Below are 21,310 nucleotides of genomic sequence, written 5' to 3'. Positions count from 1 at the left end.
CAACCTAACATCTACCCCATCAAGGTCCTGCTGAGCTTATGAAGGGACTGGTCCTTGGAACAGTACCTGCAGGATTTTTATGACTCTGGGCTTCCTCAGGATACCCCAGAGAAGTTCTGGTGAGGACCCAGGGATGATGGTGTGTCAGAAGCCAGATGCCTCGGACCAGACCAGTGACTCACTGCAGTGAACCTTTGCTAGTAAAGATGATTGGACAAAAGGATCTACTACATGGCATGCCGAGGAGTCCAGCGCCACCAGGACAGATGAAGACTGATGGAAAGGCGGGAGAGAAGAAACGGAAGAAGGAGAAACAGTTTCTTTCTTTCTTTTTTTGTTTGTTTTGTTCTTGTTTTTGCTTGCTTGTTTGCTTTGCTTTGTTTTGAGTTTTCTTAAAAATTTTATTTTGTGGGGGGAGGGCACAGCAGGGGGGAGGGGAGGGAGAACCAGGAGGTGAGCGAAATTGGGGTGCACGATGTGAAACTCCCAAAGAATCAATAAAGAAATTAAATTAAAAAAAAACATTAATCCATTGTTTCCAACGCCATTGTAATAAATCTATCTCTCTGCACACACAGTGTGAAGCGGTGAAGACAATGGCTGGTAAGAGTGAGCAGACAGCAATCACAGCTGTCAAGCTATAAATCTCCAGTGGGGGGGAGAGGGAGGGAGGGAGGGAGGGAGAAGGCTAAAGGAGCCTTAGGCTGCTCCTGGCTCGAGATGACTTCCTACCGTAGGAAACTTTCAGGCTGCACTTTCCCCATTTTACAAGCAGCATTGAGCTTCGCTGAAGGCACAAATCCTGAGGCAGAATGAGTGTGCACCTCATTCCCGCTGTGAACCCCAGGAGTTGTGCAGCACTCCCTAGGAGGTACTGATGAATGACTTACACCTAAATGTGCTGGCCACAGACTCACCAAGTAGAGTGGGGACAGGGACCCATTAAAGCCACATCAGAAAAACCAGGCCGAAGAGCTCATCAAACAGACCAGGCCAACAAAGGATAAAATGCTCTCACCTGAGCCACATGTAAAGAAGGATGCCCAGCGATAGACGACAGTGGTCCCACTAACCTGTCATCTCATCCCCCCAGTGCACACATCAAGGGCATCGTGAACAGCAGACTCCTGATTGTCGTCAGGGTTTCAGCACATCGCCAAGTCCCACTACCTGCCTCTCCAGGCCACCGAAATCATGGTCCTCTGTCCATCGCTCTGTCCATCCGGTGACCTTGACTCAGCTGGACTCCGTGATCTTGTGGCTCTATTCTGATCACCTCCACACACCTCTAGCTGGGTTCATAAGCATCTAATCGTCTGCAGTGGCTTTTTCTACCTTTCTACTGGCTCTGCCTTTACTTCCAGTAAGTTCGCTTTGAAGTCTGTGACCTCTCTTATACCTTTCTAAATACCTACATATATATGTGTATACTCTCTCACACACACATATATATTCTATAACTACACTTACATGTATACTCTCCCACACATATATATTCTATAACCCACATATACATGTATACTCTCTCACACACACATATATTCTATAGCCTACATATAGTGTGTGAAATGTTATGTATAATCTGAGTTAATGTTAGTAATTAAGATCAGGATAAAAGAACCGGTGGTTGCCAAGAGCTGGCTAGCAAAGGAAACCAGGACTTTTTGATATATACCAGGAAAGATGAAACTTTGCACAGCTTGTGACTTTATTGTTGACAAACAGCATGATGGAAAGCCATGGACTGGCACAGCTGGCCAATGGTAGTCGGGTGACACTATTTCTTAAGAGGAGAGAGACATGGTCAAGTTTGTAGGTCAAGAGTAAGGACCAAGGCGTGAGCTCGGAGCTTCAGGAGAGCAGAGGGGCCCAGGAAGACAAGGGGCTGCTGGAGAGAGGCCTCTGAGTCTGAGTTTCGCAGGGTCCTAGTCTGTTTTCTGTCACCATAGCCAAAAGCAACCTGGAGAGGAAAAGGTTTAGTTCATCTTGCACATCCACATCACAGCCCATCAGGGCGGGCACCTAGAGGAAGGAACTGAAGCATTGCCTGTAGAAGAATGCTGTCCCTCAGGGCTTACTCAGCCTGCTTCATTATGTAATATAGCCCAGGCCCACCTGCTCAGGGTTGGTACCGCCCAGTGGGCTGGACCTTTCCACACCAATCATTAATCAGTAGAATGTACCCCCTCCCCCCCCACCCCCGTCAATCTGATGGAGAAATTTCTTCAGTCGAAGTTCCTTCTTCCCAAATGACCATAGCTTGTGTCAAGTTCACACACACACACACACACACACACACACACACACGCACACCGACCCACACTAGAAATTGTGATCAATGCTCTAGAAATACAGAGCAAACTGTGAGTTCACTTCCTGACTAGGAGGAAGAGAAGAAAGAGGTGGTGGGAAAATTCAGAGAGAATTAGTCAAGGGTGAAGAAGAGCCCCACGGTGGCTTCTCCAGCAGCCCAGAAGAGACCAGAGCCAGTCAAGCCAGTCCACAGTCATGCCCCCGCCACTCTAAGCACAATGGTATCATCTGAGCTACTTTTCCTATTGCTGTGTTGAAACCCCTGACAAATGCCGCTGACGGAAGTAAGGGGTCTATTTGACTGTCTGTTCATCATGGCAGGAAAATCACGGGACAGCTGCTGGGGCCGTTTGCTTCTGAGGGCGGAAGCTGAGAGCAATGAATGTCTGTACTCAGCTAACTTTCTTCCTTCTGTGTAGTCCAGGGTCCCAAACCATGGGGGTGGGGCTTTCTGTCTTAATGAACTAGATAAACTAGCTAAACTTTCCCAAGCAAGAGGAAAGGTGTCTCCTAGGTGACTCTAGACCCTATGAGACTGACAATCTGTATTAACCGCGACAGGAACTGAGTGAGCTACTCTGCCTTGTTTTTCGACATGGCAAGACACTACTACTGTGGAGCGTGTGTTATTTGCATCAAGAAATGTGTGAAATGCACACTGTGCTCTTTTTAGCTAATTGGTGAACTAAGACATTGTCTCTATTTGTGGAATCATTCTGTGTTAGGATTCTAGAAACTAATAAGCAGGAAAACATATTCATTCTCTCTCTCTGTCTCTCATGTGGACAAAAAGTTCATCTGAAGCTATCAGAGCCCTAAGTCCCCCTGGATTAATAATGAACATGAGTCCCCCCCACATCTTTCTGTCTCTCTCACTCTCCCATGATCTTCCTCTATGTTCTTCTCCCTCTCTGTCTCTGTCTGTCTGTCTGTCTGTCTGTCTGTCTCTCTCTCTGTGTGTGTCTCTCTCCCCCAATCCCTATTTCTCTGTGTGTATGTCTCTCTCTCCCCCATCCCTATCTCTGTGTGTGTGTGTCTCTCTCTCCCCAGTCCCTTGGGTATTTTCTTGTTTTAGGCAAGACTCATATATTCCAGGCTAGCCTTGAACTGAAGGGTTGGGCATCCTTAGATGCACCATCTAGGGTGAATCAGTAGGTGGACTCACTGTCAAAGCATCTGCACTGTCATCCAAAGGCCATCAACACTGGCAGAGTCCCTCTTGCTGGGGTGGAATCTTTTGATTAACTTCTGGCCTTACTCAGAGGTCATTAATTTAAGGTTAACTTCATCTCTCACGGAAACATCCAGAATGATGCCTGACCAAATCTAGGCTCCTCGGTCCAGTCAAGCTGACACGTAGAATTGACTGACCATCACAGGCCTTGAAACTTCCTGAGGCTGTGGCAGCTAAGGAGCCCTAGACTAATCACTGTCCTCAGACAGAAATTTCCAGAAAACAGCCATGGAAGTAGGAGTGGAAGCCAGGGAGGAAATTGGCAGAAGAGCAAGTTGGGGTGTGTGAACGTGATCAAAGCACATCATGCACATGCATGGCATTATCGTAAAACACACTGTTATGTGTGGCCAACAAGTGCTGATATGAATGCAGGAATGGATGACTCTGAGGATCACATTTCAGGCTGAGCTCTGGTGGGAGCAGGCCACAGAGTTTTCCTAGTCTTCCACGCTAGGTGTCCACATCAGGCCGCATGTGTGCCCGGTTCGAGGCCTCCTTCAGCCAGGAGGAGCTATCACCAAGTTATAGATTTGCCAATCTTACTTCTCTGAAATAATTGCCAATAAAATACACTATCACTGTGCGTTTGGGGACAGGCAACTGATAAAACGCAGTTGGGTGAACAATGGAGTTAGCGACTTCAGAGTCAACCGAGAAATCTTAACGAGATTAGCGTCCCAGATCTCCAGTCCCTTCCTGGGGATGCTACTGACTATTTTCTCAATTCAGTTTCAAAAGCAAATTGCCAGTCTTATGAACAGAGTTTTTATTTCCTCGGGGAAGAGTTTAATTCTCACCATGCGCCGGTGGTTTGTTTCCATGGGTGGAGAGCTGGTTCCAACTCTTTATTATTTTTCTTTTTCCTGAATCTAATAGTGTATTTATCCTCCCATGAAGCACTTCGCTCCTCTTGTCTCCATACAAACCTCATCTTCTTTCTCCAACTACTCCCGGCCTCGCTCTTGAAGTGTCTCCGTGAGGAAGTGACTCTGAAAATCACACCTGTGCCGACATCGAGTGCGCCACAGAAAAAAACCCACCACGTACAGACCTCAAGGGGCTCACCCCACACCCTTTCGGCCACAAATGTAATCACCTACAGGTTAAACGCCAAGGAGAGTTCTAACTGTGCGTATGCACTAGATAGCATTTCAGAGGCAAACGTCAGGCCATCAGTAAGTAGTGTTATCAAGATATGGAGCATGGGAATGATATTAAAGGGTAGAGAAAAATGATAACTCAGGGTCCATACATCTGGCTTCCTGTGGCTATTTGCAGTTGTCCACAAATGCGAAGCTTTGTGTTTGTTTTCATGAGACAGAATCGTCTGTATAAACAGCCCAGATAGGCCTAGAGCTCCCTATGCAGCGAGGGTGACCTCAGACTCCTCATTCTACTGCCTCCAGGCCCCAAGTGCTGGGATTATAGGTGTGTCCCACACCTGGCCACTCACATAAGCATTTACACGTAGACTGGATAATATCTTTCCTCTCAGTGAATTCCATTTTAGCTGTAAGGCGGGACGGGCACTGGTGTCCGATCCACTTTGGTAATGGCTTACTTTCCTTTGCGCGTTAAGATTGCTAAAAAGCATATTTCAAATGCCAACCTGCATGGTGTGCCTGCAGGGAGGGGGACACGGTCTTGTCACTGGTGGGTTGCTGCACCACCCAGCTTTACACTCCAGGCAGGGTTCATCCTGGCATCGGGCAGCTCCACCAGCAGCCAGGTTCTTCAATGTCCTTGAGGTTTCCCAGGGGCAGAATAAAAACCATCCTTGTCTCCAAGTGAAATATGGTACCAGCTTTGCCTAACACACTTGCAAGAGAAGAGCTTACCCCAGGCCTGTGGGGCAGTGAGCCTAAAAGTGTGTTCCAAGCAGAGGGCATCCGTGATCCCCTGAAACACCAGGGTTAAGGTCCCAGTCAAGTGCCTCCCAGAGAGTCCAGGGTGGCAGTCCCCTGAGAATCCCTCAGAGTCTTCAGATGTTCAATGTCATTGACACTGCGTGCCATAGGTACAGAACCCTTCCATCCCATAATCATAACCCTGAGGGAAGGCATGTGCACTGGGCCAGCCAGGGCAGGATGCCCAGGGAAATGGGGGAAAAGGCCTTTATAGAATCTTGGAGGATCAGGGGCTGGCAAATGGATGGAAGTGCCCACTTCCTCTCTCCTCTTACCCCTTCAACCCACTTTCTACTTCAGGGCCCCCGTCAAAGGGCGTCAGCTGGAATGTTCAGACCAATCAGATAAACTGGCTGGATGTCTCTTCAGATTCCAGAACACTTGGAAATGATAATCCTGCCAAAAGGGGCTCTGTAACCGATGATCTGGGTGACAGGTTGCAGTTAAAAACGTCATCGATTGAACCTAAAACACAGTAAATAAGGTGACATCACGACAGGAAGAGAAAGGGCCATCAAAACTCATCCAAAATAGCCACTTTAGTAATGAGCCCTGGCTTCCGCGGGGACGCTCAAAGAGCTAGACAGAAATGTGCTGATTCTTGCTCATCAGTGCTAGTTCTGCTGGCTGGGTGTGATGGCATGTGCCTTTAATCCCAGCACTCAGGAGGCAGAAGCTGGTGGATCTCTGTGAGTTCATGACCAGCCTGGTCTACAGAGCGAGTTTCAGGCTAGCCAAGGCTACATAGCGAGACTTCATCAAAAAGAAAAAAAAAATTGTTAATTGACATCGTTGCTATGACTACTACTTGCTTTCCAGAGGGCTGGAGATTTGGGGTGAACAGCAGGTGTTGGGAAACGGATGCTTAGAACAGAGGTCAGAGGTCAGAGGTCAGGGGTCAGGGGTCAGATGCTGGTGGAAGACAAAAAACAAGCCCTCTACTACTGCATTCCCAGCTAAAGGTCAGCTTCTGAAACCAACAGAACAGACAGCCAACCTTGGTGGGCTGCCAGTCAGTCTGAGAGCTGGGTGCCAGGCTCGGCAGCCTGCCAGCGCGACAGGTGTGTCATAGCCGTGCCATCGGCAGTGCAGGCCAACTCCCAGGGCCATCCTCTCCATGGCTCTCGAGCTGTGGAGGCCCCAGGCCTGGCTCAGGGGAAACTTTCTAGGAAGCCCGATACTTTCACGGTGCATGTGCCCTAGTGGAAACCCTACTCGGGTACAGAGGGTAAAGTCACAGTGATGCAGAGATGCTGCCCAGGATGCTGGGGCCAGTGGGTGAGACTGAGACCCAGGCAATGCGGCACAGTCAAAGCAGGGCCACCCACAAAGCTTTAGATTGTAGCGTGAAGGAGAAAGCACAGGCAGAGAGATAAAGCTAAGACAAGATGGATTGGGGATGGGGATAGGGGCAGGGGGAGAGAATGAAACAGACAGAAGCTGAAATGGGGGGGAGAAACAGAGATGGAGAGAAAGAAAGACACGAGAAAGAGGGAAAGAGTGGGGCACTGATGGAGGCAGAGGGCGGGAGGGAGGGGGAGAGAGACAGACAATTTCCGGGATAAGAAGCCCCTGAGTAAGGACTTCCGCTGTACACAGAAGAAAGAACTGCCATTAAATACAATTAATCTAGACCATTGCCATCTGCGCTGCACAGCACTGCGGGGCCCTGGGCCCAGGTTGCTGCAAACACCCACCGGAGAGAGAGAGAGCCCTGCCTGATTCTGGAAGCACTCTGGGGCCCAGACCAGCTATCCCTCAGAGAGCTGCTCACAGAGAACGGCACCATCTGCCTGAGCCACACGCATTTCAAAACCAAGAGTCCGCCATATGTCATGTTCGGTTGTTAAATGAAACCTTCCCAGGAGTTATTCTTGTAGAATCTGAGAGCCCTTCGGAACACAACGTTAAGACAGAGACCACAGCCACGGAGCCTGCAAGCTGGCCGATGGCTCTGCTACCGGGAGTGCACACAGACAAAATGGGGGGAGGCAGCACTCTTTCCAAAATAGTCAAACCCTGTGCTGACGTGAGCACAGATACTAAATTCAACAGTTTTCCATTTAAATTAGCATTCTGCACTGACTGCATCAAATAATTGATGTCAGAAAACACACTACATCTTTCTTCCCTTTTCCTTTCTTCTCTTTTCTTTTTGTCTGAAACAGGATTCCCCCCATGTTGCCCAGGCTAGCCCCAAACTCCTGGGCTCAAGTCATCCTCCTGCTTCACCATCATATCCAGCTGATAAGACAGGTACACACCACTGTGCCCTGCTTCTCATTTAGGCTAACAAGCACCTCTTATTCCTTCCTTTCCAAGTTGCAGGTATCCGGTGTTTTTGTTTTTGAAGTTACTATGTAGCTCCTGCTGCTCTGGACCTTGCTATGTAGTCCAGGCTGGCCCTGAGCTCCCAGGGCGCTGGGATTAAAGCCACGTGCCCAGATATCATCATTCTCTTTGGATGCGGCCACTTGGCTCTTACTAAAACTGGGCTCCACCCTTTGAACTAGCCACCTTTCCCACCCCCTGGGAGTGTGCGACGTACCTCTAGATGTGACACTGAACTTCCGGTCCGAGAAACTACTCCTTCGGATTAGAGGTTCACTCATTTTGTCCAGAAATAACCTAATTGTTTCTTTCTTTTCAGGGTTCATGCTCGTCAAGTTCAGAACCTTCCCGCGCACTTTTACGGTGGAATTGCTGAGCCCAAACCAGTAAAGGAAATCGAACAGGGCATCTGCCTTGAATTCGTAGGCGAAGCTCAAGTTCTGCCCATTCAGCACTTCAGTGCCTGGAGGAAAAAAATTCTGCACAACTTCCTGGAAATCAAACTGAGAGAGAGAGAGAGAGAGAGAGAGAGAGAGAGAGAGAGAGAGAGAGAGAAAAGAGTTAAGTGACATGCGTACCAAACCACATGGACATTACAGAGCCAACCATGCCCGAATGTCTGCAGCCTTGCAGCTCTGAGAAGGCCGCCCACCAGCAAGGGCCGCTGGTAGCTTTGTGGAGAGGCAGCACTCCTGCTGAAAGCCCGGCTCACCTGGAGTCGGTAGCTTTCTCCGATCACTGAGGAAATGGCCATGTCCATCCCTTGCTCTATCTGTCTCCTTATCTTGGGGTGCCTTGTGTTCACAAGAAATGCATAGGTCCTTTCTAGAAGAGCAAGCAGAAGTCAGAAAAATCGTCTGTGTGACCCGAACGTACTTCTTCCGGTTAGCAGAAGCACGCCCCGAGCCGCTTCGGAAGATTTTATGCATCTGTTCCCTTTCCCAACAGCTTCCTTGGGTGCCCAGCAAGATTTCTAGCAATGTTTCTCAGAACCTTATCGATGTGAATGAGGCTCTGGACTACTGTGAATGCAGGCTTGGGCTTCAGCTACCTTGGAAATCGAAAGCCCCGTCCATGAGAACTTCCCCTCCACAGTGTGTCTCCAGTGTGGAAAAGGTTCTTTCTACAATGTTTTTCTACACACATTTATCGATTGTGTGTGTGTGCATGTGTGTGTGAGTATGCACGCACACTCAAAGGTATACACATAGAAGGCAGGGGACAGCTTGCTCCAGTTGGTTCTCACCACTACATTGTGGTCTCCAGGATGGAATTTAGGCTCCCTAAGCCGGTAAGCCAGTAATTCTCAACCTGTGGGTCACGACCCTTTGGGGTCGGATATCAGATATCCTGCATATCAAACAGTTACATCATGATTCATAAGAGTAGCAAAACTACAATTATGAAGTAGCAACCATAATTTTATGATTGGAGGCTCACAACAATGTGTGAAATTGTATTAAAGGGTTGCAGCATTAGGAAATTTGAGAACCACTGCTTAAGATATCGCCATTGCTCTAGGCTAGAGTCCCAAGCACCAAGGTGTTGGAGGTGGAGTCTGTCCCCTGAGTCTTGCCCAACACATACAATATAATTAAAGGGAAGATTGTTTCTTTGTTTAAAAAAAAATTGGAATTTTATTAACCAATTATCTCTTTCCCAGCCCCAAGAACCAAGCCCAAATTAGTTAATCAAGCAAGGCAATGCATGCATACCAGTCCCTGCTTACAGGCGTGGACCAGCTGTTAATGTGATTTTGAGAATATCTATTGCCTTTGAGATATCTCAGAGGCAAACCCTGTGGGCCAAAGGCAAGCATTTACATTTTTTAGGAGTGCATTTTTTGAAGATTTATTTCTTTTGATTTACATATATGGGTGTTTTGCCTGCATGTATATCTGTGTACCACTTGGATGCCTGGTGCTCTCAGAGGCCAGTAGAGGATGCCATATGCCTATAACTGGAGTTACAGCTGGTGGTAGCTCCACCTGGGTGCTGGGACTAGAACCCGGGTCCCGTGGAAGAGCAGCCAGTGCTCCTACCTGCTGAGCCATCTCTCCAGCCCTGGATGCATTTTATGCTAATCTTACTCATTTTTAGTTTTCTGACCCACGTTTTTCCTCCTTCTGAATTTTTAAACGGAGCTTTAGATAGAAACCACCTTATCTGCTATTTGAGACGAGGGATAAAGTGAACCTGGAACCAAATTTCATGCAGATCCACCAGGCTCTTTCAAAGGCGCATTAAATGCCCCGGTCTAGCCTATGCTGCAGCTAGGCAGGATGCACGCTGCACATTCACAGATCTGCCGGTCTGCACGCTTACCACGACTGACTTCGAGACGACAGCAGTGCTTGTCTGGAGGACGGGGAGCTCCTAATTTGCATAAACTGTAGTCTAGAATAGCAGGAGGGCTGACATGTTGCCTTAGTTACAGTCATCCTCGTGCAAGCTTAGCCATCTTTTGGTTCTGATATTACAGAACTTTTTCATGCCCTCGCCTTTCTCACAGCTGGCCAGCTGTTGTGGTCCTATGTCTTTACCCGTAGACGTTACCATGCAATTACGCATGCTCTCTGAACCTCTCACAGATTCCTTCTTGTACCATTCTTGGAACCTCGATGAAAATGCTGAACTAGGAGTTCTCATTCTTTCTTTAGATCCCTCCCGGGGGAACAGGTCAGGGGGTGCACTTGTACATCTGTGAGTTACAATCCTGGAGACCTGGCCAGCTTCCAGGACATCACCAAACCAGATCACACGTGGTAGTAGGATGCGGCTGGTCACGTGTGACTGGTCACCGTGCAAACGAAGCATTCTAACTTTGAGTCAGGATGATGAAGAGAGAGTGTTCCAGTAACAGAGACGGGGTGGGGGTGGGGGATTGAAGGAGTCTGTCTGAAATGAGCCAGTCACTAGTTATTACCTTAAACTCACTTTAGGACTACTACTTAGGTGAGGTGGCGGCGGCACACATCTTTAACCCTAGCACTCAGAAAGCAGAGGCAGGTGAATCTCTGTGAGTTCAAGGCCAGCCTGGTCTACAGAGTGAGTTTCAGGGCAGCTAGGGCCACACAGAGAAACCCTGTCTTTTTTGTTTTGTTTTGTTTTGGTTTTGTCTTGTTTTTGTTTTGAACAGGGTTTCTCTTAGCTTTGGAGCCTGTCCTGAAACTAGCTCTTGTAGACCAGGAGTTACAGGCAGTTACAGAAATCCAATGCCCTTGCCTGGTCCCCAAAGATACTGTACACACACAGGCACATGTGCCACACTGGACACACACATAATTTAAAATGAAATTTAAGGACGGAGAGATGGCTCAGAGGTTGAGAGCACTGGTTGTCTTTCCAGAGATCCTACATTCTATTCTCTGAACCCACACAGCAGCTCACAACCACCTGTAACCCCAGTTTCAGGAGATCCAGCCCCCTCTCTGGCCTCCAAGGGTACCAGACATGTAAGTGGAGCCTAGATCCCTGTGGAGACAAAACACCCACCCATCTACACAAAATACATTGAAAAATAAGAACCTTAAATCTTTCTCAAAGATAAATGATCAGCTGTACCTCTGGACCACAGGTCCTGCAGGCTGTTAGTCCAGCTAGTGACGAGAAAACATGCCTCAGACACCACATCTGATACCTGAGAGCTTCACCACTCCGACCATTCCTCCAACCCCAGAAGGACCAGAATGTCAAATCATTTCCTGTCTAGAAAGGAAGTCACACTTCTGAAGGCTCCGTGTCAGGTCACTTCCTTCCTGAACAGGAAGTGAGAAGTGTGTGGCGGGGGTGTCCATCATTAGAGGTTCGCTGAGCCAGTGTGTACAGTGCTCCAAATGGCTGCACTGAGCAGGTTGCTCGCTGTTGCCCTTGGCATGGCTGAAGTCTACCGTCCCTTCTTTGGGCCTCTCTCCTACCTCAACCCATCACCCAGCAAGGCAGAAGCAAATGAAGACTATTTATACACCTACCTTTGGAGGTGTCCTTCTTGGTCTGCACGTTAGTAAAGAACAGCATGGGCTTGCTCAATATCGTTTCCCTGTAGTCTTTATAATCAGAGTAGGTGGTCAGTTCCACATATCTGTGGGAAGAGGAGAAATAACTGCAGATGTAGTGGCCGCTCCCACATGAGGAAGGTGACGTACTGACTGGACGTAAGCCTACCTCAGCCACAGCCTTTGAGGAATGTTTCTTAAAACATGTCCTAATAAAGGTCACCACGTCTTACACACACACACATAAGGAAATCACCTTTGGGTCGTTGCTGAGTGACTGAGGGTTCTATGGTCCTTGGGGTGGATTGGTATCAATGTGTTGCTTTGAGAGAAGCCTTTGCCAGATGCGACCAATGTCCTACATCACATGAACAAAGAGTTCATGTGAAGCTGTCAGAGCCCTGAGTCCCCCCCCCGGGTCAATAAGGAAAAACTGCACCCCATTTCTCGGTCTCTGTCTCTCACTCTCCCATGCTTTCCCTCTCTCTATGCTCCTCTTCCTCTCTGTGTCTCCCTGCCTCGTGTGTGTGTGTGTGTGTCTGTGTGTGTGCCTTTCTCTGCTGTCTCTCATGGTCTGGTCCTGTCTGCCGACTATGTTCAGTCTACTGCTTTCTCTCTCTGCTCTGGACTTTTCCACATGACTGTTATATAACTGCCTCTGACTAGTCTCTCTCTCTCTCATAGCTACAGTAAAAAAAAACCGTTCCCTTAACCGTAAAAATGAACAAGAAGAACAGAACGGAAGAGGTAGAATTCGCTGACCCTTCTTCCGTGGATTCATCCAGTCTAAAAGGTCTGGAATTTTCCCTCTCCTCCCCTCATCCCCCCGTAATCCCAAGGGAAGCACAACCCCCTGCATGGGTCACACCATTAATCATCTTTCCTACAAACTATTACTAAGTCACATTTCTTCCATTCTCGGTACGTGTAATTACAAACACCAAACTGCTAATGGAATTCTGCCCATATCCTCATTAAATATAGCTTCCTTGTTATTGTACTCCAGAAAGTTCTCTCTGAGTCAGTCCCGACTCTCATCTTGTGAGTTAGCTTTCCTCCGCTACCCTCCGATTTTCCCAAACAGCCTTCATATGCCTCTATATGGTTAATAAAAAGATCCAAATGAAAACCGGCTTTCTTCAAGGGTGTAGTAGTCTGAATGAGAATGGTCCCCGTAGAATCATATGCTTGAATGCTCGCTCCCCACTTCATAGAACTGTTAGCGAAGAATTAGGAGTTGTGTGGTCTTGTTGGAAGAGGTATGTCACTGGCCACAGGTTTCAAAAAACAATGCCAGGCCCAGTCTTCTCTCTCTCTCTCTCTCTCTCTCTCTCTCTCTCTCTCTCTCTCTCTCTCTTTGTGGCACCTGTGATCCACCCACCTATTTCGCACTCTCACCACCTTCCCCACGGCAATTCCCTTTCCCTTGTCTGCAGTCTGATGGCTGCTCTCTAGAGGTGCACCTAGTGCTCACACACAATGGAGCCCCCATTGTGCAGGTCCACACACTTTTCTGAGGACACAATGACAGTGTGGCAGTTCCTTCTCCCTATAAGATCAACTGACATCTGGCCAGAGACATCACTGAATTTTGCTATCGCCAAGTTGTCTTCAGCAAACTCACACACAGTACAAGAAGAAGAAGCATCAAGTCAGAAGCGAACATTAGCTGGAAGAACCAGGGGCCCTTAGAATTCCGTGACAGGCCTCTTTCATCGGCATAGGGCTCAGAGAGTCATGGCTGCATGCAGAGGAGAGGATCTAGGAAGTCCCACACTGAGTCTGTGTGTAAACTAGACATAGTCACACACTGTGTATAGAGTGTGAGCGCAAGGAAAAAACTGGACAGTAGAAGCAGGTGCTGCAGAACTTCCTTGCCTTTGATGATTCAGAGGCCATTTAAAGGGCCATTCATCCCAAGTGTATGCAAATGCTGCGTATCAGAGAATTGTGACAGCATAATTTATAGAAAAGGAATACATTCCCTATGTCTAACCTGGCCACAAAGAAGAACCACAAGAATCCCTTCTTATCCACCCGGAAGTCGTGGAACCATTGGAAGGCACCGCATCCGCACACAGTGCTGCAATCTGCAATATCCAGAGAGTGGAGCTGAGAAGCTAGGAGTCTAAATGATGGCAGGTGGGTAGCAAAAACAGCCTGGGCACTCAGAACAAAGGGATACGCCACGCGCTGGGGCGGGAAGGAATGACACAAAAGATTGCGTAGTGCAGTGCACAATGGTGCACGATTTTAAAAGTACAATTCATTGACTTCTGAAGCTTTCAGTTTAGTACTGTTGACCACGTTAACCACTTAAGTAACCTATGTGAAAGGCTGCCACTCTGTCTCATTAATCCCATTCCCAGTTCCCAATCGTGGTCCCTTTGTCTAACGTGTCAAAATTCCAATGAAATAAGTAAACGTGGGTGCTTATTTGAAATTTAGGATTGTAAAATTTGAACACAAAAATCATTACAAAACAGAAAGATCAGAGGGTCTTGCCATTCCGTTCCACAGGTGTTTCCGTGTCTGCCTGACATTTAGTTATTGCTTTTAATTCAGGATGTCTTACTAGCTGGCACTAGGGACCAGTTATTCCGTGTTTAATCACGAACACTCCTGAATTAGTAATGCAAATATCACCTCCGTGCCCTGAATATTATGTTCGCTAAAGTTAGCATAGGGGTAGTTAAATGTAAACAGCCTTAAGGTTACTTTAAGATAACAGGTCCTTTTAATGATCATGTCTTCATTTTACACTGTCCCCAAATTACTTTTAGACTATAACTTTCTAAGCCTGACCTCAGGGCAAAGATCTGAGGCAGGACAACATCGGAGAAAGCCATGTCTCAAAATAAGATGTAACTGAAGCCCAAGTTCAGTGATATGTGAACTCCATTCCCGAACCAAGGCTCACAGTGACCCTGAGCCACATCTAACCTTGACCGTCAGTCATAGCTCTCTGTGACCCACTGTGAGGTGGGTCTGCTAACACAAAAATGAGCATGAAAGTACCTTTGCCACCAAGAGTCACGTGGTACATTTGAGAGCCAAGAAAAACCTATTATTTCAATGTGCAATGATAGCGGTTGAAGTCCTTCTTGCACAGGGTCTGGTCCCTGGACCACCTGCATCAGCCTGCCTGAGAATTTATCCAAGCGCAGAACTCAAGTCCCTGCCCAGTTTCATCCACCCAGAACCTGTGTCTTCATTGAGAACCCCAGGAAACTTGCATGTTAAGTTGCCAATGGTTTGAGAAACACCAATGGAAGAGGGTGTCCCACCACTCAAACTGAAAAGTTGGTCCATCATTCACGCACAGAGACATCAGGGGAAAGCCAAGGTAGGTACCGGTAAGAGACTGCCAAATCCACATAGGCAAGGAGCAAGAGGGCTGCTGTAGCTGACAGGAGGCACAGCTAGAGAGGGCAAAAGACAGGCAGCCATTTAACAATCACCGGGTGTGCTACTAAGAAGCAGACAGCATAGCTTAAAAGACACTAATGGCCGACGAGGGGTCAGTCTGTGCCAGTGTTTGCTTTCTCGGGACTTCAATTCTAATTCTAATGCTGAGGTGATTATTTTTAAGAGGTTTTATTTTCCATTATGGATGTACATGTTTCTGTGGATGGGTTTGTGAATGTGGATGCAGTGCCCACAGAGGCCAGAAGGGGGCATCAGGTACTCTGGAGCAGGAGTTGGAGGCCATGGAGAGCTGGGCATAAAGTCCTGTCTTCACCTAAGCCCATTTTATAAGGTGATTGTTATTCTCATCTGACAGCTAAGGAAACGTACTTTACAAAACGTAAGGAAATGTCCCAGGGTCCCTCCCCAGACACAGTACAGGGCTTGCTGCTCAAGCTCACATACACTTCCTCGAGTTGGCGCTCACCCTACTCACTGCTCAGTGTGCAGACGGATTGGTGTCACCTCACCAGTATCACCCTGTGTCCTGGGGAAGAATGCTGCACAAGTCAGCATTCTTCTGAGGCAGGAGGGAGAGCAGGAGGTCACAGGACAGGGCCCAAACTGGCCAAGTAGAGACCTCCATGCTGACACAGGGAACTGCGGCCCTGCCAGAGCTGGCAGGAGGCTGTCACTTCTCACTGTGGGATGGAGATGAGGCTTGGACAGCCCAGACTTACTCTTCTTTACCCACAGTTCCCAAGCGTTTCTACCCTACAGGGTGCCCTGACAGAAGAGGGTTGCTTAGCTCCCAGGTGGTCGGCTATGGATAGGGCCAGATTCTATATCTTCTTCCTTAAAAATCCCACCCTTAGTTCCTTCATCAGACTGATTTATACTCAGTGTGGACAACGGATTAAAACCCAGCTATTTACCGGGGGGAGGGGGGGTCTCCGGAAGTGTGAGAAGCTGCCACTCCATTGGAGGGCAGAACTGCTGCTTGCTTGTGGCAGTCTCCTGAGCTCACAGGCATACTCCGGCAGTCCTGCTTAGAAACCACGGCTCAGCCGATGCCAGCGTCTTCCATGGGTTCATGACTAACTTTCATTTTCCCTTCATAAAAAAACAAACAACAGCAATAGTGTACATGGTGTGTGATTTCACACGAGGATACTGGGGACTCAAGTCAACATCAGTAGCCACACTTCTTCTTTTATTAATTTAGGTTACCCAGAAGCATCTTTCATACCAGGAGAGCAGTGCACAGTGCAGAGGTCATGTTTGCCAGACATTGTCAATGCATGTTAGTAATAGGCTGCATCCTAGGGGAAAGATGGTATGTGTGTGTGTGTGTGTGTGTGTGTGTGTGTGTCTGTCTGTCTGTCTGTCTGTCTGTCTGTCTGTGTATGTGTGTCTCTGTGTGTGTGTATATGTGTGTGCACACACAACAATCAATGTGGGTTTGTCTTTCGAGCCTCCTGGTAACCATTATATACGGGCAGTGTCCTGAGCAGGCTTTAGATATGACATGGACAGAAATCTTGAATGATGATGATGTTGATGGTAGAGATCTGCTCATTAACTCCACAAATTAAAACAAATATTTTAAAGCAGGTTCTCAGAGGATCTTTATGGCCATCACTAAACAGCCAGGAAAAGCTTGTCTTCTATAATTTACTTAGTGTTGTGTTGAGAAAATGCTAAATATCAGAAAAAAGAACCCGAGGAAGGAGGAGAGATGCCCTCAGTGAGGGGCTCGTTTGGGTGCCAAGGGCAATGGCTCCTAGCACTTTGAAGTTTCTCAGGAAAGGAGCCCAGGAAAGAAAGAGAACGCACCGTGAGGCCTTGCATCTTGATTACATTATGGACTACCCCACACACAAAATGCTTATCATGGGGGATAAAAACCTAAGTAATTAGTAGAGCGAGGATTCTTAGCCACATGACTTGGAACATCTGAGTTGGCCGGGATACTGGTACTGCATCTCCCTTTCTGGGAAGGTCTGTGTACTGTTCTCAAAGGTCAGTGGTGCAAAGCGCTGAAGATCCTGCCCCTGCCTTTCTCAGTCTAACCGCCTTGCCAGCTGTTGTTGGTTAGATGCTATCCCGCACCTAAGGCAGGAATGCGGTGGCTGCAAAAAAAAAAAAAAAAAAAAAAAAATGAAAGCTCGCTGAAGTCCGTCACGGCTAGGGCTCAGCTTGTTATGACAAATGTCAAGTTCCTATTGTGGACAGACAGACAGACTCTGCAGATGCCAGACACACTGAAGCCAGGCTGCTCGCCTACACCAATCACCCAGCTCTGAGAAAATCCAACTGGAGTGTTATGCCAACAACACTCAACATTGATGGACTCTATGCCACAGTAGCAATGACATCAAATTGAAAGCTATTTTAAATAAATAGATAGATAGGTTATATATGCATATATAAATAAATAGGATATATATATATATATATATAGAGAGAGAGAGAGAGAGAGAGAGAGAGAGAGAGAGAGAAGACATAGCTTTGGTGTATATATTTACAGAAGTAATATATACTATGGAGACAGACATCCTGATCCACTTGGTTTGGGCTATGCACACACTCTCTTCTAATATTGCACTTAGCCACTTGCAACCCTTACCTACAAACTGCACACACACACACACACACACACACACACACACACACACATACACACCGGAGCAATGCACCTAGCAGCCTGTCAGCAACCTAGAATACCCACCTGCATCGAGCCACAGCTCCCACTGGGAACAGTGGAATAACTTTCTCCCCCATTTAACAACCATCGAACTTAAATTCTATTTAATTATACACTCATCAGGCCAGTTGGGAGGTGGGGGACAATCCGACCTGAACTAGCTTTGAGTACATTCACAATAAGGCAAGCTGTGCTCTCTAATGAGCTATAGAATCCTCTAATTACCATCTTATGCCCGGGCATTATCAGTGCGGATGATTAAAGTCGGACGCAACATGGAAAGGGGCGGGTGTAGTGAGCAACAGCTTACATAATTATAGGCCATCAATCAAAACAGACACACCCAAACTACATCCCTCAGAAACCAGCTCCTCTGTTCTCTTCTGGTCTCCACAGGGACCAGACACACACATGACAAACATACATACAAGCATGCAAAATGTTCACACAATAAAAATAATCTTAGAAAAGGAAAAGAAAAAGAAACCAGCTCCACTTTACTTTCCACCATATAAAGAAGCCTCGGGCAATACAGGCCTTGGATGTCTTCATTCAAGGGGCCCACTGTCACTCTTAATAGTGTATTCCTGACTAATCTGTGTTACTGCTTTGCTTTGATTAAAGTTGTCCTGGGACTGGAGAGATGGCTCATCACAAGCCTGTACTCCAGCCCCAGGGGATCTGCTGACCCTGGCCTTCACCTGCATTGACAGAAACGGGTTCTCTCACTAAACCCGGAACTTGTCAGTTTAGGGACAGGGTGGAGGCCAGCAAGCCCCAGTAACTGTCCTGTCTTCACACCCCTAGCACTGGGGTTCCAGGCACACGGGCATTTTCACATGAGGGATAGGAATTGGAACTCAAGTCCCCACACTCACACGCACACTCGGATACACCTACCCATCATTTTAAAATAGTAAAAAAGAGATTCTCTTGGAAAAATAAAGCTTCCCTGTTACTTTGCAATTATTTCTTTTCATTAAATTCCAAGAATCTGGAAACATTCAGGTGAGACTTGTGCCATAGGTCAATGCCGAATGGATCCATCTTACCAATCAGAGCATGAGAATCTTACTAAGTCTAAGTTCGGGATGCTCCCACCTCCCGGCTGCTGCCCGAGCCCAGTCCTCCATCTAGAAAGCACGCTCTAGTCAGACTGGCTCCCTCCCCGCCCTCTTCAGACTGCCCGCACAGTTACAAAAGCTCCCACCGTGCATGCCCCCTACAAGAAAGCATGCTGCAAATTCGACTGTTCAGTGGAGAAACATCTCAGTGAACTTTGTATCTCTGAGGTATGAAAGCCCTCGCACAATTGTGTATGTGAGGGGAAGCCAGGGTGTATAAAACACACTTGCATCCTGCTGTGTCACCCAGTCATGTGACTACACTTTAGCTTGCCCAAGAGCCACGGCTGTTTTTCCTTTACTTTTTTAAAGCTGTTCAAATAAACAAAAAAACAAAATAAAAACAAAAAACAAGTTAATGACAAGCCTCAAATCTATTCTAAAGTTTCCAGTATTATATACTAAGACTGGGGGAGCTGATTGATGCCAAGTGCCTTACCTTGGCTTCAGGTCATTGGGAACATTGTAATTGTGTGTGTGTGTGCGTGTGTGTGTGTGTGTGTGTGTGTGTGTGTGTGTGTATGAGTACATGCAGGTGCACCAATAAGTGTCCATCTTATTAGTTTCAAACGGGTTCTCTCACTAAACCCGGAACTTGTCAGTTTAGGGACAGGGTTGAGGCCAGCAAGCCCCAGTAACTGTCCTGTCTTCACACCCCTAGCACTGGGGTTCCAGACACACGGACATTTTCACATGAGGGCTGGGAATTGGAACTCAAGTCCCCTCACTTCAGGAGCCAAGCCGTCTCCCCACCCTAAACCTGATTTCTAACTGAGTGCTCCCCTCTTCCTCTTACAAACTGGCATTTTTATTTCCCTACCAAGGAGAAAGTTGGTATGGAACGTTTTCTCAGGCATTCAAAAGGCATGTTATTCTGAGGGTCCTTTCTGCTGTGGGAAGAATGCACCGGTCAATGTCTCATTTGCTTGGCCCTTGGGCTCCACCCTCTCCACAGAGTACACATCACCCTTTCCCAGTGGCAAAGATATTATGTCTTCACATCTGGAGGGCTGCATTGCTCAGACCCAGTTGGTTCTGGGATACTCAGTATCCTAATAAACATATATAAAGGTTATGTGCCTTCGTCTTCCAGGGCGACCCGGCCAAGTGGAATCCAGCGCGGATGGCCCTCCCTCCTGCCACTGAGATCAAAGCCCATTTCCACATCCTTGCCGCCTTCGAATCTATCACGGACTGTTTGTCCCTTTGGCCACAACAGTTCCTGAGAAGTGGATCATTGGATGAAGGCTGGGATCTCTCAGTGCTCTGTAGCAAACCAGGCAGATACACTCTGTGCTTATTTCTGCCCAAGCTGGCTAGTTACCGAAGAGCCAATAATGACTCTGGACTGGGCTTCTGGGAGCTTTTCTTCTCCGTTAGGGTTGTTTGGAGTAAGAAACACCAAGAGAGCAATTGCCTCCAACAAAATAACCTTTTTGCACATTTCTGCCGAGTAAAGTTCTTAGTGCTCACAACTATAGCTAGGTGTGAGGATCTGCATCCTAGATCCCCCCCCCCCAGGGGTGTGCCCGTGCGCTGAGCTCATCTGACCCATTTAATGGGCATAATAGAAAAGGCAGCCACCAGCTGGAGTGTTGGGTGGGGCTGAGTGTGCTCCCACCCTGTACTCCCTACACTGTCGGCAAGACACCGTTCTTAGCTGTTACAAGAAAAGCACCCTCCAAGGCACCCTTCTCAGTTGCTTCAGAAAAAAAAAAAGGTTCGGCTGTGGACGGCAGGTAGGGTGGCCAGGTCTCCTGGAAAGATGACAGCAGCCAGGTAGATTTGCAGGGACAGAGTTACAGGCTAGGGCGAACGGTGTGGCCACCCACCTCTTGATGTAGCTGCTGAGGCGGTAGACCTGCCCGTCGAAGCTCACTAGGCCGTCTCCGAAGACGTTGAAGCCCCCTCGCGCGTCCGTGGGCTCCCCAGGCCCAGGCACCACGAGCTGCTCGCCACGCAGCTGGAAGGCACCAGGCTGTAGGCGGAGCAACTGCGACAGGGGCAGCAGGGCCAGTTCGCAGTCGCAGGTCCACAGGCTGCGAAGCTCCCCGGAAGAAATGGAGGTCAGGCTGGGTCTGGTCACAGGTTCACACGCTGCGGTGGCCATACCCAGGCTGTGGCTCGGTTCCCTTCCTACCCTGAGGATCGCCAAGTAGGAGGATTAACTACTGCACACAGCAGTCGCTCCGGAGCTCTCCTGTCACCTTTAAGGCTGCCCACCGTCGAGGCGCGCTGCAGGCAGGGCACGGAGAAAGCGGTCCCTGCGCTGCGCAGCCCCTTTTATC

The 21,310-nt window shown here is 48.0% G+C and overlaps 1 protein-coding gene across 1 annotated transcript; it reads right to left on the bottom strand.

Annotated features, from left to right (window-relative positions):
- Positions 1-1,686: 1,686 nt before the first annotated feature.
- On the bottom strand, positions 1,687-21,132 carry Medag (mesenteric estrogen dependent adipogenesis). Its single transcript, XM_048418938.3, has 5 exons — positions 20,855-21,132; positions 11,760-11,869; positions 8,501-8,613; positions 8,006-8,291; positions 1,687-5,922 (listed from the first exon to the last, which is right to left on the bottom strand). The coding sequence occupies exons 1-5, from the start codon at positions 21,130-21,132 to the stop codon at positions 5,798-5,800; spliced, it is 912 nt and encodes a 303-aa protein (XP_048274895.3). The 3' UTR covers positions 1,687-5,797.
- Positions 21,133-21,310: the final 178 nt, after the last annotated feature.

This window comes from Myodes glareolus, chromosome 2 (genome assembly GCF_982192425.1).
Source record: "Myodes glareolus chromosome 2, mMyoGla1.1, whole genome shotgun sequence".
In the NCBI taxonomy this organism is placed as follows: domain Eukaryota; kingdom Metazoa; phylum Chordata; class Mammalia; order Rodentia; family Cricetidae; genus Myodes; species Myodes glareolus.
Note: the sequence above shows the minus strand (reverse complement) of the source record. Positions and strands in the feature narration are given on the sequence as shown.

Excerpts from the sequence above, each read along its gene's own strand:
- Medag (XM_048418938.3), bottom strand. The coding sequence starts at position 21,132 with ATGGCCACCGCAGCGTGTGAACCTGTGACCAGACCCAGCCTGACCTCC. Across the intron at positions 11,870-20,854 it reads CTCAGCAGCTACATCAAGAG|ATATGTGGAACTGACCACCT; the intron begins GTGGGTGGCCAC and ends CTCTTCCCACAG. Across the intron at positions 8,614-11,759 it reads CAAGAAGGACACCTCCAAAG|AAAGGACCTATGCATTTCTT; the intron begins GTAGGTGTATAA and ends TTGCTCTTCTAG.